The sequence below is a fragment of the Psammomys obesus genome, unplaced genomic scaffold, assembly GCF_907164565.1.
Source record: "Psammomys obesus unplaced genomic scaffold, mPsaObe1.curated_primary_1811, whole genome shotgun sequence".
NCBI lineage: Eukaryota > Metazoa > Chordata > Mammalia > Rodentia > Muridae > Psammomys > Psammomys obesus.
Window position 1 is genome coordinate 3,825,320 of NW_026596244.1, and position 18,243 is coordinate 3,843,562.

At 36.8% G+C, this 18,243-nt stretch overlaps 1 protein-coding gene across 1 annotated transcript in view; it reads right to left on the minus strand.

Annotated features, from left to right (window-relative positions):
- Window positions 1-2,975: 2,975 nt before the first annotated feature.
- Serpini2 (serpin family I member 2) overlaps window positions 2,976-18,243 on the minus strand; it is a 46,535-nt gene continuing 31,267 nt past the window's right edge. The window contains 3 exon segments of the mRNA XM_055596635.1: window positions 2,976-4,458; window positions 8,406-8,495; window positions 11,134-11,220. Of these exon segments, the coding sequence (XP_055452610.1) occupies window positions 4,382-4,458; window positions 8,406-8,495; window positions 11,134-11,220 (254 nt within the window). The 3' untranslated portion in view covers window positions 2,976-4,381.

Consider the following 18,243-nt stretch of genomic DNA (forward strand, 5'->3'; position numbering starts at 1 on the left):
TTCCATGTAATGTAGATAGCCTCAGTAGTATAGAGAATTAGAGGCAAACATTTAGCTAATTTTATTGCAGAAAAGCAAATGTGCTTTGTTTTGAAAACCATGTTCTTGAACTTAAAATTAGCTTCACCTAATTACAGCACCTTAATTATTAAAGCTTCACTTGTTTCCTAATCATTGTTTTTATTAAGACCATTCATTTTACCATTTGAAGTCAGCTTCTTGTTGTATTTGACCCTTGTTTGCTGTCTTTCAGCAATCAGCAACACCTCTGCTCTCTGAGGCCAGAGACTTTGTTAGTTTTGTGCACAGGTATATCCTAGAGCCTAGAACAGTGCCTTGAACCTTGCGGGAGCTCCATTACTATCTGTGAAAGTAATGAATGAGGTCCCATATCAGGCTAAAATGTAGAGCCTGGAAGAGGATTAGGACTGCAGTAATATAGAATAAACAGAAAACATCATATCTTAGCAAAAAAAGAACTTCATTCTTAACTGAGCTCATATGCTTGCAGAAACAGCAAAGTTGATACATTTTTAAATTTTGAATGTTTATACATGTGATGGTGTGCGTGCATATGCATGAGTTTTGTATGTGATTTGTGTCATGTATGTCCACAAATATGTGAATGTGCCTGTAGATGCACAAGGGTGCAGAGAAGGATGTCAGGTATCTTGCTCTACTACTCTTCAATTTATTCACTTGAGTCAAATCTTTCATGGAACCTGGTGCTAGCCTGACCATAAAGCCTGAGTGACCCTCCTGTATCCATCTTCCAGCATGCTAGGGCCACTTCACAGCAACTTTTCATGTGGGCTCTGGGATCTAAGCTCAGATCTAAGCTGAGCATCAAAATATATGACACTGTCATTAGGGTTATTTTTATCGAGAAGCAAGAAGCAAGCACAAGAAAAGCTCTCTGCTTCCCCTTCATTTACCTTAAAGAAGAAAATACAGTTAGGGAACAAACCTTGTCCTCTTGCTATCAGGAAGAATGATTGTTGATCACAGAAGGGAGCTTTCAGCATATCCAGACTGGATAAGGCATCACAGATACCTGGGTAACCCCCTTAACCAGTGAGACTCTGGGCATCATTTCCCTGGTTTCCTGCATCATGCCAGCTCTTCCTGCATCATGCCAGCTCTTCCTGCATCATGCCAGCTCTTATATACTCGAGATTCTTTTTGTTCTTCAGTTTTCCCCAAACCTTACTGTTGTTTGTCAAAGATGCTGTGTATAAGTTTTCATTCAAATCATATATTAAAATGTATTCATTTTTCCATGGGTTTCCCCTAATGCGCATGAAACACATGTTAACATGCGTGTTTATTTGCTCTTTTTATTCTACTTCTGTTACAGAGAGTCCCAAGAAAGAACTACTAGGTCAGAAAGAAAATTGCTGTTGTCTTTCTACAAAGGCTTAGTCTTCTAGATAAGATAGACATGAGTCCAAATTTATCCATTTTAACAATATTTTCATGCACTGACTAATTTCTCGAACTTCATTGAGTCATAGGTCTCCCTGGGAAGCAAGGTCATATTATTTCTTGAGATGTTGACTACATTTAGCATAATAAACATAGAATACCTATTTCAATGCCTGGAACGTAATTAGGGCACAATGTGGGTAGTTATTATGATTAAGCTAACTCAAAAATTGCCAAAAGGTATTTTTCATCATCATAAAAATTCATTAAAAAACTGAAGCATGTGAAGCTTTTTTGGAGTTTAGTAGTTTTATTTCTTTTAAGGTTCAAATGTTAGACTTCAGAGCATAGGGCTGACCTAGTTAGTTTCATTGTTAATGTGACATACCCAGGAAGGAGGAATCTCAAAGAATTGCCTCAATCAAGTTTTACTGTGCCCATGTCTCCTCCCAGTCCCACCCACCTCCCTCTTCTCCCCCATGCCCTTTCCCTAGTCCTCTGATAGGCGAGGACCTCCTCCCCTTCTATCTGACCCTAGCCAGGTCTCATCAAGGCTTGCTGCATCATCTTCCTCTGTGGCCTGGGAAGGCTTCACCCCTGGGGGGAAGGTGATCAAAGAGCCCGCCACTGAGTTCCTGTCAGAGACAGCCCCTGTACCCCTTACTAGGGAACCCACTTGGAAACTGAACAGCCAATGGACTTCCCCTGAACAGGTGGTCTAGGTGCTCTACATGCATGGTCCTTAGTAGTATTGGTCCATGCAGGCCCCCTGGGCCCAATTATTTTGGCTCTCAGGTCTTTCTATCTTCCTCTTCTTCCATAAGGTTTCCGGCACTCTGCCCAGAGTTTGGCTATGGGTCTCAGTATTGCCTTTGATACACTGGTGGGTAGAGTATTTCAGAGGTCCTATGTGCTAGGCTCCTGTCCTATTCCCTGTCTTCTCCTATTTCTGATGTCTATCATGTTTGCCCTTCTGAATGAGAATTAAGCATCTTCCCCAGGGGCTTTCTGGTTTAGCTTTTTTAGGACTATAGATTTTATTATGTTTATCCTATAATATATGGCTAATATCAACTTATAAGTGAGCATATATCATATGTGTCTTTCTGCTTCTGGGTTACCTCACTCAGGATGATCTTTTTTTCATACTTTTGTGTCACTATACTTTGAACATGTTCACCATCTCATTGGTTACCTTTCTTCCTGTTCTGATACCCGCCTCTCCTCTCTTTTCCTCTGTGTGTGAGTGTTTCTGTGTGTGTGAGTGTGTGTTTTTGTTTTCTTTCCTCTTCCCATTATCTTTCCTTAAGAATCCAAAGCAAACACAGTCCAGCAGTTACAAGCACTTGCAGTTCTTCTAGGCTACAGGAGCTCAGCAACAGAGAGTAATAAAGGTATGTAATTCCACCTCCAGGGGCTACAACTCCCTTTCTGGCTTCTGTTCACACACACACACACACACACACACACACACACACACACACACACATAGTGCACAGATGCATATAGACATATACATACAGATAACTAAATTATTTTTAACACACATATACTTGTACATTTATGTTTATTATAGCACTGCACACAACTGACAAAAATCAAAGCAGCCTAGATGCCCCTCAATTTATGAGCAAGTAGATAAAGACAGTGTGGTTTATACACACAATGAAGATTGAAACATCCATAGAGAAGAATAAAATTATGTCACTTTCAGGAAAATGGAACCAGAGATTACCATGCTAAGTATGATAAGCCAGATTTAGAAAGAAAAATATCACAGGCTTTCTTTTGTATTCAGAATCTAAATATTTTATAAGATATGGACATACTATGGAAAATAGGAATGGGATTATGTAATGAGAAATAATAGGTCAAAAAAAGGGGGAAAAGAAGGGTTCTTTATGGAGGACAATCTTGGCTGTATCTATCGATGCTATGCTATCTAGTTTTTCAAAATTTACGGGTAGTAATCCTCTCTAATCACATTGACTTGGTTGCCATTTTTATATAAGCAAACTAAGAATTTTATCAAAGTTTTCAGTATTCCTGTTTTCCATATACATTTATAGAATAAATCAGTAGGAAAAATGATGATAAATCCCAAATGATACAGAAAAGTACAGACATTATTATAACACAAGGAATAACACAATTAGTGAAATACACAAAACTTGTACGCTGGTCATAGATCCTAGGATCTCTATACCACAACCTAGAGAGGAATCTACCATGGGCATTCTTTCTTGGCTTTATTCTGCTAAGGTCTAGATAAAACTACCATGAGTGGGAATCCAACAGTTCAGTCTTTATATTTGATATCTAAATTTATTTTTTTTTTGTGTGTGTGTGTGTGCATGTTTGTATGTGAGAGAATGTACATGTCCATATATGCATGCATATGTGTTTGAGGGTGTACACATCTGTGTATCCATTTGGACACATACATGTGGAGACAGGAAGGCTCCCATTGCGACATCCTACAGACACTATCCACTGTTTCTGTTGTTGCTGAGACAGGTTTCTCACTGGCTTAGACCTCCACAAGAAGGCAAATATGGCTACCCATTGAGTCTCAACGAAAAGCCTGGCTCTGCCTCCCCAATGCTGCAAATATAAGCATACCAGCACATTTTGCTCTCTTTACCTGGGTTCAGCAGCTGAACTTAGGCACTCGTGCTTGCAAGACAAACACTTTACCAACTGAACTATCAGCCCCTGCCAAACAAATGTGATGTCAAATTATCTTAGAATTTTTTTGAACAATTGGGATTTATTTATGTTTTATATAGCACAGTTCTTTAGAAAAGCATAAGAAGGAAAAGATTTATATTTGTCTTTACTTATTTTATATGCACAGTTTTAATCAGAAAATGTTCAAATTTTTTTGAAATGATGAGATTTTACCCGTCAACCATTTTCTAAAGATTGTCATGTATTACGAGACCATGATTTTTATTCACAGTGAATCTAAATCTCTCCCTTTCATTGTTTGGATGTCAGGATCTGTCACCCTTCCCATAAACAAAATCGATTCTAGAAAAAAAGAAAAAAGAATACTTTAGAAATTTCTGGAAGAAAAGCAATAATTATTTTCTTCACTATTTAACAATGCTTTACTCATTCTTTTCTACAGACAAAGTCTGATAGCAAGACCTTCTCCTTTGTCTAAAACATTTAGACCATCATTAATAATTTCAGTAGTTTGAGAAATATATAAAACCTTATAACACTTTGTCATGGAAAATGCATTAGTCTTGTTTTCCATGAGAGACTTTTTCTAAATATGGAGCCCAGCTAGGCAATCACAGCATAATAAAGTAGTGATGAGCACAGTGCAGCTTCAAGTCTGAAGAACTGGCAGGCATTTTTTTTTTTATGCACAGAATATGAGCCTCAGGGTTAAAAGTGCAGTTTCCCCAGGCGTCCTTTAGCATTGAATCAAAGCGTACTTCACTGCTAAAGACAATATTTTCATATTGCTAGTACTTTCAAGTGCTCACCAAATTGATATAGTACCAAATACAAGTACAAACACCTGTTTCCAGGCAGTCTGTGTTTGGCAGTGAGTGGAACAAAGAACAAGAGGACAGACCAGGAATTAATGATGCATCAAACCTATTCACCTTGGATTTCACCTGGGAAAAGGAAGTGGCTGAGGATCAATGACAAAGACTGCCATAATCCTCTTAATTGCAGATTGATGAAGGTTAATCTTAAAGGTGGCAAAATAAATTTTGCTTAAGTTAAAGCTAAATTAAAGCAGTTAGATATATTAGAAATAACAGCAGGAAAGCCCTATGCTTAATTAACTCCTTACCATTTAATCAAGAGACAGACACATGAATTTGAAGGAAGTGGGGAGGGTCATATGGGAGGAATGGATGTATGGGAGGAATGGAGGGAGGAAAGGGAAGAAAGTATATTATAATCTCAAGAAAAAAATACAGAGGTGCTCATAAGAGAGTCAGTGACATGAATGGAGATATAATCCCCAACTGATGTTTTTTCTTTTATTTTTCTTCAAATCTCAAAATTATATCAGGAAAAAGAAGAAAATAAAGTCAGTTTTCTGCTAAATGAGGATGGACCTTTCTCAGGATGATTAATGAATTTAGCCACAATAGGAAGCATCACTAACGTGGGTCTCCATAACGTTCTGTCATAAAATACTTCTCAATAGTTGGGAGGGTTTCAAGTCAAGTTTACAGGTAAAAAAACATCAAATAAGATTTAAATGCTGCAGTGTACAACATTTAGCGAACACCACCGATCCCAGTGTTTTCAATCTGATTATTTCACCATAGGGAATCACACTTTGAATGGATCTTTCTATGCAGTCACTGCCCTGGTCTCTACTAAGTTCTGAGAGTTGGTGGAAGTCCCTTAACAAAAGACCAATGGCTGTAGAGAGCAGGATGAACAGGCAATAGTGCCTGCATTGTCTCCCCTATATGTGTGTCCACTACATTTAAATAAATTACTTACTCCAGCTTTCCATCCAAGGAAACAATTCGTAACTGCTAGTATTAAAATGCATAACATTACCAAAACATATAACTAGATTCCAAGATTTACTCATAAATATTATTCAAGATGATTCTTCCTTTAGCTCAAACCCAGAATTCTAAATGCAATAATTTTTTGGTTCAGGAGTACTGTCATCTTGAAAACTGTGACTCGGTACTTCCTCAGAAACAGCACATTTCATGGACTGTCTTTGATAATTTTCATCTGGCAGCCTACAGAGCTGGTGTACTACCTCAGCTTAGGAAAACAAGTGAGTTATTTCTCTCCTGCAATTTTAATAGCTGCAGATAAATACACTGCAATGTACCCTTAGCATGAAAATCCAGATAACATATAAAGTTGTTTTCCTTACATGAGGAGTATTTGATAAAGATAAAAATTTAAATCCAGATTTAAAAAAATGGTTGTACAAACCTAAAGTCATCTGTCTCCATACTTCAAAATTGTCAACTGAAAATACTTTCTATAAAGCTTAAGGCTACTTCATGACTTGCCAAGTCAACATGTTATTCTTATTATCTTGTGGAGTTGATTTATGAGACAGAAAAATAAATCACAAAAGGTATCCTGCTTTAAGATAACAGCCTTAATGATTTTTTAAAGATTTTTTTAAAAAAATTTCTTTATGCACGTTAGTGTTTTCCTGCATGTGGACTGCATGTGGACTGTATGTGGACTGTGGGGGCGGGGGAGGGCTGTATGGAAGCTAGAAAAGGGTGTGTGATTGGAACTAGATTTAAAGACAATTGTGAGCCACCATGTATATTCTGGGAATTGAATGCAGTTCCCGACAAGAACACCAACTGCTTATTCTCACTAAAGTATCTCTTCATCCCTATTCTAAATTTTATATCACAGTTCATACCTCCTCGCAAATGAGGGAGCACTTGCATTAAGCAACACTTTAAAGGAATAACTCTAGTTGAGAAAGCTTCATTATAATAATGGTCATAGAAATTGTCACTCAGGTCTAATCGTTAAACATTATCACAAATGAACTAGTAGATGGATTTTTTATGTTTGGAATTTCCACTGCTGTAATACAGGATGAAATTACATGGCCTTAGAACAAAATCATCAATTTAGAGAATAGAATCAAACATAATGAATCTAAATGCCATTTACTTATGCATTGATGTCTACTATAGACTCATTTCTTTCTATTCTTCATACTCAATAATTACATACACTAATTATTAAAAATGAAGATTGTTCAATAGATAAAGATGTATGAATCAAACAGTATACTCGAAATGTCAATCCACTACTGAGATTTAAATTGTTTTAATAAAATCTCAGTGATTTTAAAGCTGTTTCAATATTCTAAGAATAAATCTTTTAAAAAGGTCCACTGGCATTAGCTTTATAGAGCTAGAAAAAAAAAAGGCTAGTGTATCTTTTATTGTACCACAATCAAAATCTCTAGTTAATGTAACAAATTCACATTCTTAGACTAACTATGTCTCTTTTCCTTATGAACCAGTTCACAGAATCTTTCCAAATACTTGTTCTTCATTTACTTTATGTTTAGTGACATATTTTTAATGAGAGCCTACTATGTACTAGGTAGGATGTCATAAGTTTCTAAATTATTTTATGTTGTTTTTTAAATATTCATATTTATAAGCATGAAATACAGAAATGTAACTTAGGAGAGATGATCAACATGAGTTGAGTTCTTAATTGAGCTGGAGTATTAGTGAAGGTCTGATCCATGACCTCATGATGTGTAGGGCTATTGACATTTTATCCCAGGCTTTTTGCCATCCTCGAGGCTGAATGAAATATTCTGCATTTCCTGTGTCTTGTGACTCTCACAGGACACAGAACATTGTTGTTGCTATCTTAAGGATTCCCTAAAGATGACTTCCCCAGTGTTTTCATCTCTGGCAGATCTTTTTATAAAAGTGAATGTTGACAATCTATCCTGACAACCTGGGTTTGTATATTCTGCCATTGGGCCAAATGGCCATCTATACTGTCACTACTTCGCTATGCCCTTTTGTACCCTATCGAACCCTCTTTTGGAGATTTGAAGTCATGCTTGGTCCCACCTTCCTTCTCAGGGCCTCTATGAGTCACTCTTCTCAAAACTCCACTATTTCCAGTTTCCATGTAGCATCACAGCAACTTAACCTCGCTTGTCACGCTGCCAGCTTTTAATTGTATGGTGCTAGGCAAGCTACATTTTCTGTCTCTGAGCTTCTAAATCCTTATTAGTCAAATATCTAACTGCTGGGGCTGATGTTAGCTTAATACGTGGAGCAGCTGTGCCAGAGACCATGTTACCACTACCCTAATTCAGGCTCTCATCATAGCTTATAATACCATACCTGATGTACAAAAATGCATTTAGCAAATCCCTATCAAAAGAAGATATGATTTCACACATGTGTATAAAACTGACAGCTTAATTTAACCAGTACCTACAAAGAGATTTCAAAAGGAGTTACCTGTTTGGGTGTGCTTCATAATAAACAGAAATGGATGATTTGCTAGAAACTGAGTTTGAGTCAAACTCATGATTGCAGGAATGTTCATACCTATGGAATAAAAGACATCAGTTATTTACATGTTTACACTTACTATATATAAATAAATTATATTATAAATAAATAAATTATATTATAAATAAATATATTATATTATAGTAATTTTCATAGACAAAAGGACTTTGCATAATATATCCTAAACACAAAGAAATTTGTAATTAATCTTAACTCTTCATACAGAAGACTAAATATTCGCCTGTTCATGAATTCATTCTGACTTCTCATTTCTGTTCAGTGAGGAAGAACACCAAATACTAGATTCAATTTAGTGGAAGAAATGAAAAATGTCATATTCTCAAAAGTAATTTTCTGCCCACTATTTACATTACATGATCTGTTCTTAAAATGCTTCATCTTTTAATTCCTTTGCTGACACGTTTGCACTTTTTTGTTGTAGTTCAGACTGTGAGGATCGCATCTGTGTTTAGAAGTACTTATTTTATACTTACATTGCCAGAATTACTTTGTGATCTCAGCATTTCTTGTGTGTGTATATATATATAATTATTTTATTATAATAAACTATATTTTACTATAAAACTAGAAGCATATATTTTCTTATAATTTTTTTGTTATGATAAATCAAATTAGTTCAGCTTACATGGCATTTGTCAATAATATTGGAAGTTTTAGTGGTCAGACTTTTTTTCTAGTTTTTTTTTTTTACAGTAATCTCATTTTTACACTAATTTCAAGTACTCTTCAACTCAGATCTGACTGGGCTGGAGCGAGATCTGAAAGTGGCAATTTCTGAGTAGCTCCAATGTGATGCCCTTGCTGCTGGTCTCTGAAATGCATTTCTCGTCTCAGTGTAAACTGCATCTTAGTCACAACGGCCCTGGACCCAAGGAAAAATAAAACAACATGTGTATTCAAAATTGAAAAACAATGAAATATAATCTTACTAAAATTGCATGAATGATGCTCTTCTATACTGAATAACCATGACAATTCCACCCAAATTACCAGTGGATATAAGCTCATGTCTGAAATGTTGAGATAAATCAAAAAAGTAAAGCCAATTTTACTTCCATTCTCCTTTTCTGTGAACACTTTTTTGTCCCTTCTTGTTCTTGAACAACCCCAGAGCAACATTCTTTAATGTCAAAGTCTCAGGCTATTCTGGGGCATGATTCATCAGGATATCTGCTGACTCCTATTTCCATCTCCTAATGAGTGTAATCCTCCTCCTGGAGAATTCTAGCTTTACAAGGAGAGGCAATGTGCAATAGCAAGATGGCTTTGAGCTAAAACCAGGGAACCTGAGAGCAGCTTAAAGTCTGTCAATTAACAGCATGGCCCCAGGCAAGTGGCTTCACATTTCTGAGGCTTTTTCACTAATATAATTAGGAGGTTGCTCAGTAACTGATGAGAACCCATTCAGCATTGTGTAAAAGCAGATGAAATTCTGTGTTCATGAGACATTACCCTTATCTGAATACATAGCTCTGGTTTCTCTAAAGGTTGACAGCGTTCATTCCTTTCAATCTGTGTTTCTTGAGCATAGCAACACAACTCCCTTCAAGGAATGGCAAAGATAGCCCAGGGTGTCCCACTTAGTTGTCAAAATTCATGGTACAATGCAGCACTATGAATTAATAAAGAAATCACCAGGTGGATATAGTTTGGGAGTATTTATCAATAAAATTTTAAATAAAATTTAAAACCTTTTAAATTGTGCACATTTTAAAGCAGTCATTTAAATCTAAGTAGTGTGGAAAAATTAAAACAGATCTATGAAGGAGGCATGACTTTTTTCTTTTTCTTATTTCTGGTTGATTTCAAGCCTTTGCATCCATTATCTTTTCCAGCATTATTTACACACAGCATAGATAGTATTCAAAATACCACCTATGCAATGTAATGCAATCGGGAGATTATTCTTAACCTTGAATGTACACACAGGCCAACTAGTGAGTTCGGGTAGCCAGGATCTGACTGACTGAGTGGCTCCTGAATGAGACTTGAAATTCTGCATTTGTAACAATATGTGAAGCGCTTGCGCTGGTCTGCGCATGTGCAGTAGTAAATGCAGGCTGCGAGTCACAGAGCAGCGCTTGCTCTAGATGGACATTGACTGAGACCATGCACGGAAATTTAAGAAAAACCTTAGAGTTTGGACCTCACCTACAGAAACACAGATGTAACTGTTCTAAAGCACTGTTTGGGCTTAGATTTGTTAAAAAATATCCAGCTGGCTCTAATATTGCAGCTAAGTTTCTGAACCTCTACCACGAAGATAATAACAAGAGTTGAATTAGAAAGCTAACCGCTAAATCAATATAATTAAGAATAATATTAAAGAGGACAGCGGTACTGAGCACTCTTAACAATGAAGATTACATAGAGTCCTGACATTTTCTCCCCAGATCCTATGTGCTAATTAGTAGTTATTCCAATTTGCATATGAAAAAATATGAATAGATGACGCTCAACTGTTAACCAAATCTTTTCATTTCACATTATGCTTAAAGAACACACACACACACACACACATATATATCACATACATACACCTTCTTCCTTTATACAGAACAAGAGAAAAGCGAGATTGAAAGACGGCAGAGCACCCCAAAGCCTCCCCCTGCTCACCACTGTTCCTCGCTTCTCAAGAATCTATTTGTTTTACCTGTGGATGTTGCAGCTTCGCTTCCATCTTCATTTATCTCAAAGAAAACTTTCTGCATGACTTTGGAGACATACACTTCAGATGAATCTGATGAAAACATGAAGGATTATTTAACAGTTAGAATCAAAGTCTTTGCCATTAAGTTTAAACAATTATATGTTCAAAAATACAGGAATGGTAATTGAACAAATAAACTCTCTCTAATTTAGTCACTTTTCTGGAGATGTTTAGGGTAACTATAAAATTCATGAAATATACAGATAGGACAAGTTTGCCCAGACATAAATTGCAAAGGCAGAAAGGTATAACCCTCAAATCAGGTGCCCTACTATGAGGAGGATTTGAATGGAGACTTCCCACTTCACCATAATCTACAGAAAGAATCTACAGAAAGATCAACATCAAAGCCAATTTGCTTTTTAAATTATATATTCACATCTGCTCTGATGTTAAAACAAAATTTATTTTCCTTCAAAACTGGTTATGTCATAAAAGTCTAAGAAGCCCCTGTGTCGTCTGTCAGAAAAATCACTTCAGAGTTGTGCATTTTAAAACCCCAATAAATGTTTTAGTGTAGGACAGTGTCTAGCAACATTTGCTCTGTTATGCGTGAGTGCTGAGGGGTCCCATTTCCCCACTGGTGGAACTGATGTGAAGTGTTTCTGGCATAGTAGCATCTTAAAAGTGCAGTCATTAGCTATATATCATATCAAGTCAGCTTTGCAGGACCATATATATCTATATAATATATATATGATTATGTAATTGTAAATACTTAAATTATATAAATATATGAATTATGTAAATATAAAATAATGTGTATAAATAATTAATAATTTATAAAATGTATAATGATATAAATTATAAATATACAATTATATTTACATACATACAATTTATATATACTTATATATATATATACAATATAATTTATAATTATAGTTTCAGTGTGGATTTTTCAAAATACAAGATGACACATGTAAGGATTGCTTATAAGAATTGCCGGTTAGAATGCCACCCGAGACACACTAGCTTAGAACAATGAACATGAGTTCTGTAGACTCATTACTATCTCTGTCTTTGTAGTAATCATTTCTTTTAAATCTCCATGAAAAGATCAAAGCCTACGAATTTTAAATTAAGGAGCCTACAATATTTCTAGTTTTTCTAGATGGTCAAGTAAAATTTAAGTATTTAATGTTTTATTTTTTAATTGTGTGTGTGTGTGTGTGTGTGTGTGTGTGTGTGTGTGCGTGCGTGTGTGTGTGCGCGCGCCTGTGTAAATATGAATGTATGGAGGTGCTGGTAGGAGGGTGTCAGATTCCCTGAAAGTGGAATTACAGACATTTTTTTGTGAGTTGCTGTTGCAGGTGCTGGCAACCAAACTATGTCTTCTGCAAAAGCAGCAAGCAATCTTAACTACTAGGCCACCCCTCTATGTGCTAGATGATTAAGTGGCCTACATAATTTCACTATTTTCCAAAGATCATTAAGACATATTTTCTCTCTTAGATTAGAAAGTTGAGGCTTCTAAAAATTAAGGCATTACTGAACATGACTTAGGAACTAATAGCGTAGTAAAAAGTCAAATTTGAATCCCAAAGTTTCAACGGTATAAAATATTTTTTTTAATTTTTTTATTTTTATTTTATTTTTCTTTTTAGTTACATTTTGTTAACTCTGTGTCCCAGCTGTATCCCGCTCCCTCATTCCCTCCCCAACCCCACACTCCCTCCCTGGTCTCCTCCCTGCCCCTTTCCAAGTCCCCTGATAGGGGAGGACCTCCTCCCCTTTCATCTGACCCTGTTTTATCAGGTATCTTCAGGGCTGGCTGCAAAGTCCTCCTCTGTGGCCTAACGGACTGCTCCTCCCCTGGGGTGGGGGTCAAACAGCCTGCCCTTGAGATCCTATTAGAAATAGTCCGTGTTCCCCTTACTTTGGAAAACTACTTGGTTACTGAGCTACCACAGGCCACATCCGAGCAGAAGTTCTAGGTTATATCCATAGATGGTCCTTGGTTGAGTGTCAGTCTCAGAAAAGACCCTGTGCCCAGATATATTTGGTCCTTGTGGAGCTCCTATCCTTTCCATATCATACTAACTTCCCTTCTTTCATATGATTCCCTGCACTCTGCCGAGGGTTTGGTTATGAGTCTTAGTGTCTGCTTTGAAACACTGCTAGGTAGAGTCTTTCAGATGCCTTTTGTGATAGACTCCTGTCATAAGTTCAATGCACATCCCATTTGTCTTTCTAAATGAGGATTAATCACCTTCGCCTGTGTCCACTTTCTTGATTATCTTCTTTAGGTGTGTAGATTTCATTATGTTTATCATGTCTTGTAGGTCTATATAAGCGAGTATATACCAAGTTTGTCTTTCTCCTTCTGGGATACTTCACTCAGAATGATCTTTTCTAGATCCCACCACTTGCCTGCAAATTTCATGATTTCTTCCTTTATGATTGCTGAGTAGTATTCCATTGTGTAAAAATACCACAGTTTCTGTATCCATTCCTCCGTTGATGGACATCTGGGTTGTTTCCAAGTTCTGGCTATTACAAATAAAACTGCTATGAACATGGTTGAACAAATGTCCTTGTTGTGTACTTGAGCAAATTTTGGGTATATACCTAGGAGTGGTATAGCTGGGTCTTGAGGTAGCACTACTCCTAGTTGTCTGAGAAAGCGCCAGATTGACTTCCAGAGTGGTTGAACCAGTTTACATTCCCACCAGCAATGGAGGAGGGTTCCCTTTTCTCCACAACCTCTCCAGCATGTGCTATCACTTGAGTTTTTCATCTTGGCCATTCTGATGGGTGTAAGGTGAAATCTCAGGGTCGTTTTGATTTGCATTTCCCTAATGGCTAATGAGGTTGAGCATTTCTTTAAGTGTTTCTCTGCCATTCGACGTTCCTCTTTCGAGAATTCTCTGTTTAGCTCTGTTCCCCATTTTTTAAGTAGATTACTTGGTTTGTTGCTTTTCTGCTTCTTTAGTTCTTTATATATACTTGATAATAGCCCTCTGTCAGATAAAGGGTTGGTGAAGATTCTTTCCCAATCTGTAGGCTGTCTATTTGTTTTGATGACAGTGTCTTTTGCTTTACAGAAGCTTTTCAGTTTCATGAGGTCCCATTTATTGATTGTTGCTCTTAGAGCCTGTGCTGTTGGTGTTCTGTTCAGGAAGTTGTATCCTGTGCCAATGAATTCTAGGCTGTTTCCCACTTTTTTTTCCAGCTGATTTAGAGTATCTGGTTTTATGTTGAGGTCCTTGATCCACTTGGACTTTAGTTTTGTGCAGGGTGATAGATATGGATCTATTTTCATTTTTCTGCATGTAGACATCCAGTTGGTCCAGCACCATTTGTTGAAGATGCTGTCTTTTTTCCATTGAATGGATTTGGCTTCTTTGTCAAATACTGAGAATTCATAGGTGTGTGGGTTTATTTCTGGGTCTTCTATGCGATTCCATTGATCCTCCTTTCTGTTTCTATGCCAATACCATGCAGTTTTTATTACTGTTGCCCTGTAGTACAGCTTGAGATCGGGAATGGAGATACCTCCAGATGATCTGTTGTTGTACAGGATCGTTTTGGAGATTCTGGGTTTTTTGTTTCTCCATATGAAGCTGAGAATCTTTTTTTTCAAGGTCTGTAAAGAATTGAGTTGGTATTTTGATGGGAATTGCATTGAATCTGTAGATTGCTTTTGGCAGGATGGCCATTTTCACAATGTTAATCCTACCAATCCATGAGCACAGGAGATCTTTCCATCTTCTGAGATCTTCTTCAATTTCTTTCTTCAAAGACTTGAAGTTTTTCTCAAATAGGTCTTTCACTTGCTTGGTTAGAGTCACACCAAGGTACTTTATGTTATTAGTGGCTATTGTGAAGGGTGTTGTTTCCCTAATTTCTTTCTCAGCCTTTTTGTCTTTGGTATACAAGAGGGCCTCTGATTTTTTTGAGTTGATTTTGTATCCTGCCACTTTGCTGAAGGTGTTTATCAGCTGAAGAAGTTCTCTGGTTGAATCTTTGGGGTCGCTCATGTATACTATCATATCATCTGCAAATAGTGACACTTTGACCTCTTCCTTTCCGATTTGTATCCCCTTGATCTCCTTTAGTTGTCTTATTGCTCTGGCTAGGACTTCAAGTACAATGTTAAAGAGATATGGAGAGAGTGGGCAGCCTTGTCTTGTCCCTGATTTCAGTGGGATTGATTTAAGTTTCTCTCCATTGAGTTTGATGTTGGCTATAGGCTTGCTGTATATTGCCTTTACTATCTTTAGGTATGTGCCTTGTATCCCTGATCTCTCCAAGACTTTAAACATAAATGGGTGTTGGACTTTGTCAAATGCTTTTTCAGCATCTAAGGAGATGATCATGTGGTTTTTCTCCTTCATTTTGTTTATGTGGTGGATTACATTGATGGATTTCCGTATGTTGAACCACCCTTGCATTCCTGGGATGAAGCCTCCTTGGTCATGGTGGATGATATCTTTGATGTGTTCTTGGATTCGGTTTGCAAGTATTTTATTGAGTATTTTTGCATCAATGTTCATAAGAGAGATAGGTCTGAAGTTCTCTTTTTTTGTTGGATCTTTGTGTGGTTTAGGTATCAAAGTGACTGTGGCTTCATAGAATGAATTTGGTAGTGTTCCTTCTGTTTCTATTTTATGGAATAGTTTGAGGAGAATTGGTGTTAGTACTTCTTTGAAGGTCTTGTAGAATTCTGCGCTGAAGCCATCTGGTCCAGGGCTTTTTTTGGAGGGGAGACTGTTAATGACTGCTTCTATTTCCTTGGGAGATATAGGACTATTCAGTCTTTCTACCTGATCTTGACTTAATTTTGGTAGATGGAATCTGTCAAGAAAGTTATCCATTTCATTTAGATTTTCAAATTTTGTGCCATATAGGCTTTTGTAGTATGACCTAATAATCGTTTGGATTTCCTCAGTGTCTGTAGTTATGTCCCCATTTTCCTTTCTGATTTTGCTGATTTGTATGGTTTCTCTCTGCTTTTTAGTTAGTTTGGCTAAGGGTTTGTCTATCTTGTTGATTTTCTCAAAGAACCAGCTTTTTGTTTCATTGATTCTTTGGATAATTTTATTTGTTTCTAATTGATTGATTTCTGCCCTTAGTTTGATTATTTCCAGCCGTCTGCTCCTCTTGGGTGTATCTGCTTCTTTTTTTTCTAGGTTTTTCAGTTGGGCCATTAAGTTGTTTGTATGTGATGTTACAGATTTCTTCTTGTAGGCACTTAGTGCTATAAATTTTCCTCTGAGCACTGCTTTCAATGTGTCCCATAAATTTGGGTATGTTGTGCCTTCATTTTCATTGAATTCTAGAAAGTCTTTAATTTCTTTCTTTATTTCTTCCTTGATCCAGCTGTCATTGAGTAGTAAGTTGTTCAGTTTCCATGTGCGTGTCGGCTTTTTGTTGTTTCTGTTGTTGTTGATGTCCAGCTTTAGTCCATGGTGGTCAGATAGTATACAAGGGATTATTTCAATCCTTTTGTATCTGTTGAGGCTTGCTTTGTGACCAACTATATGGTCTATTTTGGAGAAGGTTCCATGTGGTGCTGAAAAGAAGGTGTACTCTTTTGAGTTTGGGTGAAAAGATCTGTAGATGTCTATTAGGTCCATTTGATTTAGGGATTCTGTGAGTGCTTTTATTTCCCTATTTGGTGTCTGTCTGGTTGATCTGTCCCTTGATGAGAGTGGGGTGTTGAAGTCTCCCACTATTAAGGTATTAGGATCAATGTATGATTTAAGCTTTAATATTGTTTCATTTACGAATGTAGGTGCTCTTGTATTTGGGGCATAGATATTCAAAATTGTGATGTCCTCTTGTTGGATTTTTCCTTTGATGAGAATATAGTGGCCCTCCTTATCTTTTTTGATTAACTTGGGTTGAAAGTCTATTTTATTAGATATTAGGATGGCTACTCCAGCTTGTTTTCTGGAACCATTTGCTTGAAAAACATTTTTCCAGCCCTTTACTCTGAGGTAGTGTTTATCTTTGTTGCATAGGTGTGTTTCTTGGATGCAACAGAATGTTGGGTCCTGTTTCCGTAACCATTCTGTTAGCCTGTGTCTTTTTATTGGTGAGTTGAGTCCATTAATATTGATAGATAATATTGACCAATGCATGTTAGTTCCTTTTGTAATGGAGTCGATGATCTTACCTTGTTTCATTGCTTGTTTTCTTTTCATTTTTGTTGGGATATTATCTGTATGCCCTGTTTTCTTGGGTGAATTCGTTTTCGTTGGATTGGAGTTTTCCTTCTAGTATCTTCTGTAGGGTTGGTTTGCTGTATAGATATTGCGTAAATTTAGTTTTGTCATGGAATATTTTGTTTTCTCCATCTATGTTGATTGAAAGCTTTGCAGGGTATAGTAGTCTCGGTTGACATTTGTGATCTCTTAGAGTCTCCATGATGCTTGCCCAGGCCCTTCTGGCTTTCATAGTTTCTGATGAGAAGTCTGGTGTGATTCTGATAGGTCTACCTTCATATGTTACTTGGCCTTTTTCCCTTGCTGCTTTTAATATCTTTTCTTTGTTCTGTAGATTTAGTGTTTTGACTATGATGTGACGTGATGTGTTTCTTTTCTGGTCTAGTCTATTTGGTGTTCTGTAGGCCTCTTGTATATTTATGGACATCTCTTTCTTTAAGTTGGGAAAATTTTCTTCTATGATTTTTTTGAAAATATTTTCTGGACCTTGGAGCCTGGAGTCTTCTTTTTCATCAATTCCTATTATTCTTAGATTTTGTCTTTTCATAGCATCCTTGATTTCTTGGATATTTTGTGATTGGAATTTTTCTGATTTTACTTTTTCTTTGAGAGAAGTATCAATTTCTGCAAGTGTGTCTTCAGCTCCAGAGATTCTCTCTTCCATCTCTTGTATTCTGTTGGTGATGCTTACTTTTGTGGTTCCTGATCTTTTCTCCAAGTTCTCCAGCTCAAGAGTTTTCTCACTTTGTGTTTTCTTTATTGATTCTAATTCTGTTTTCATGCCTTGCACCATTTCTTTTATGTGTTTGAATTTGGATTCCTGTCTCTCTACGATGGACTCTATTTCTTTGTTCATTTCCTTTTTGTATGCCACTAATTT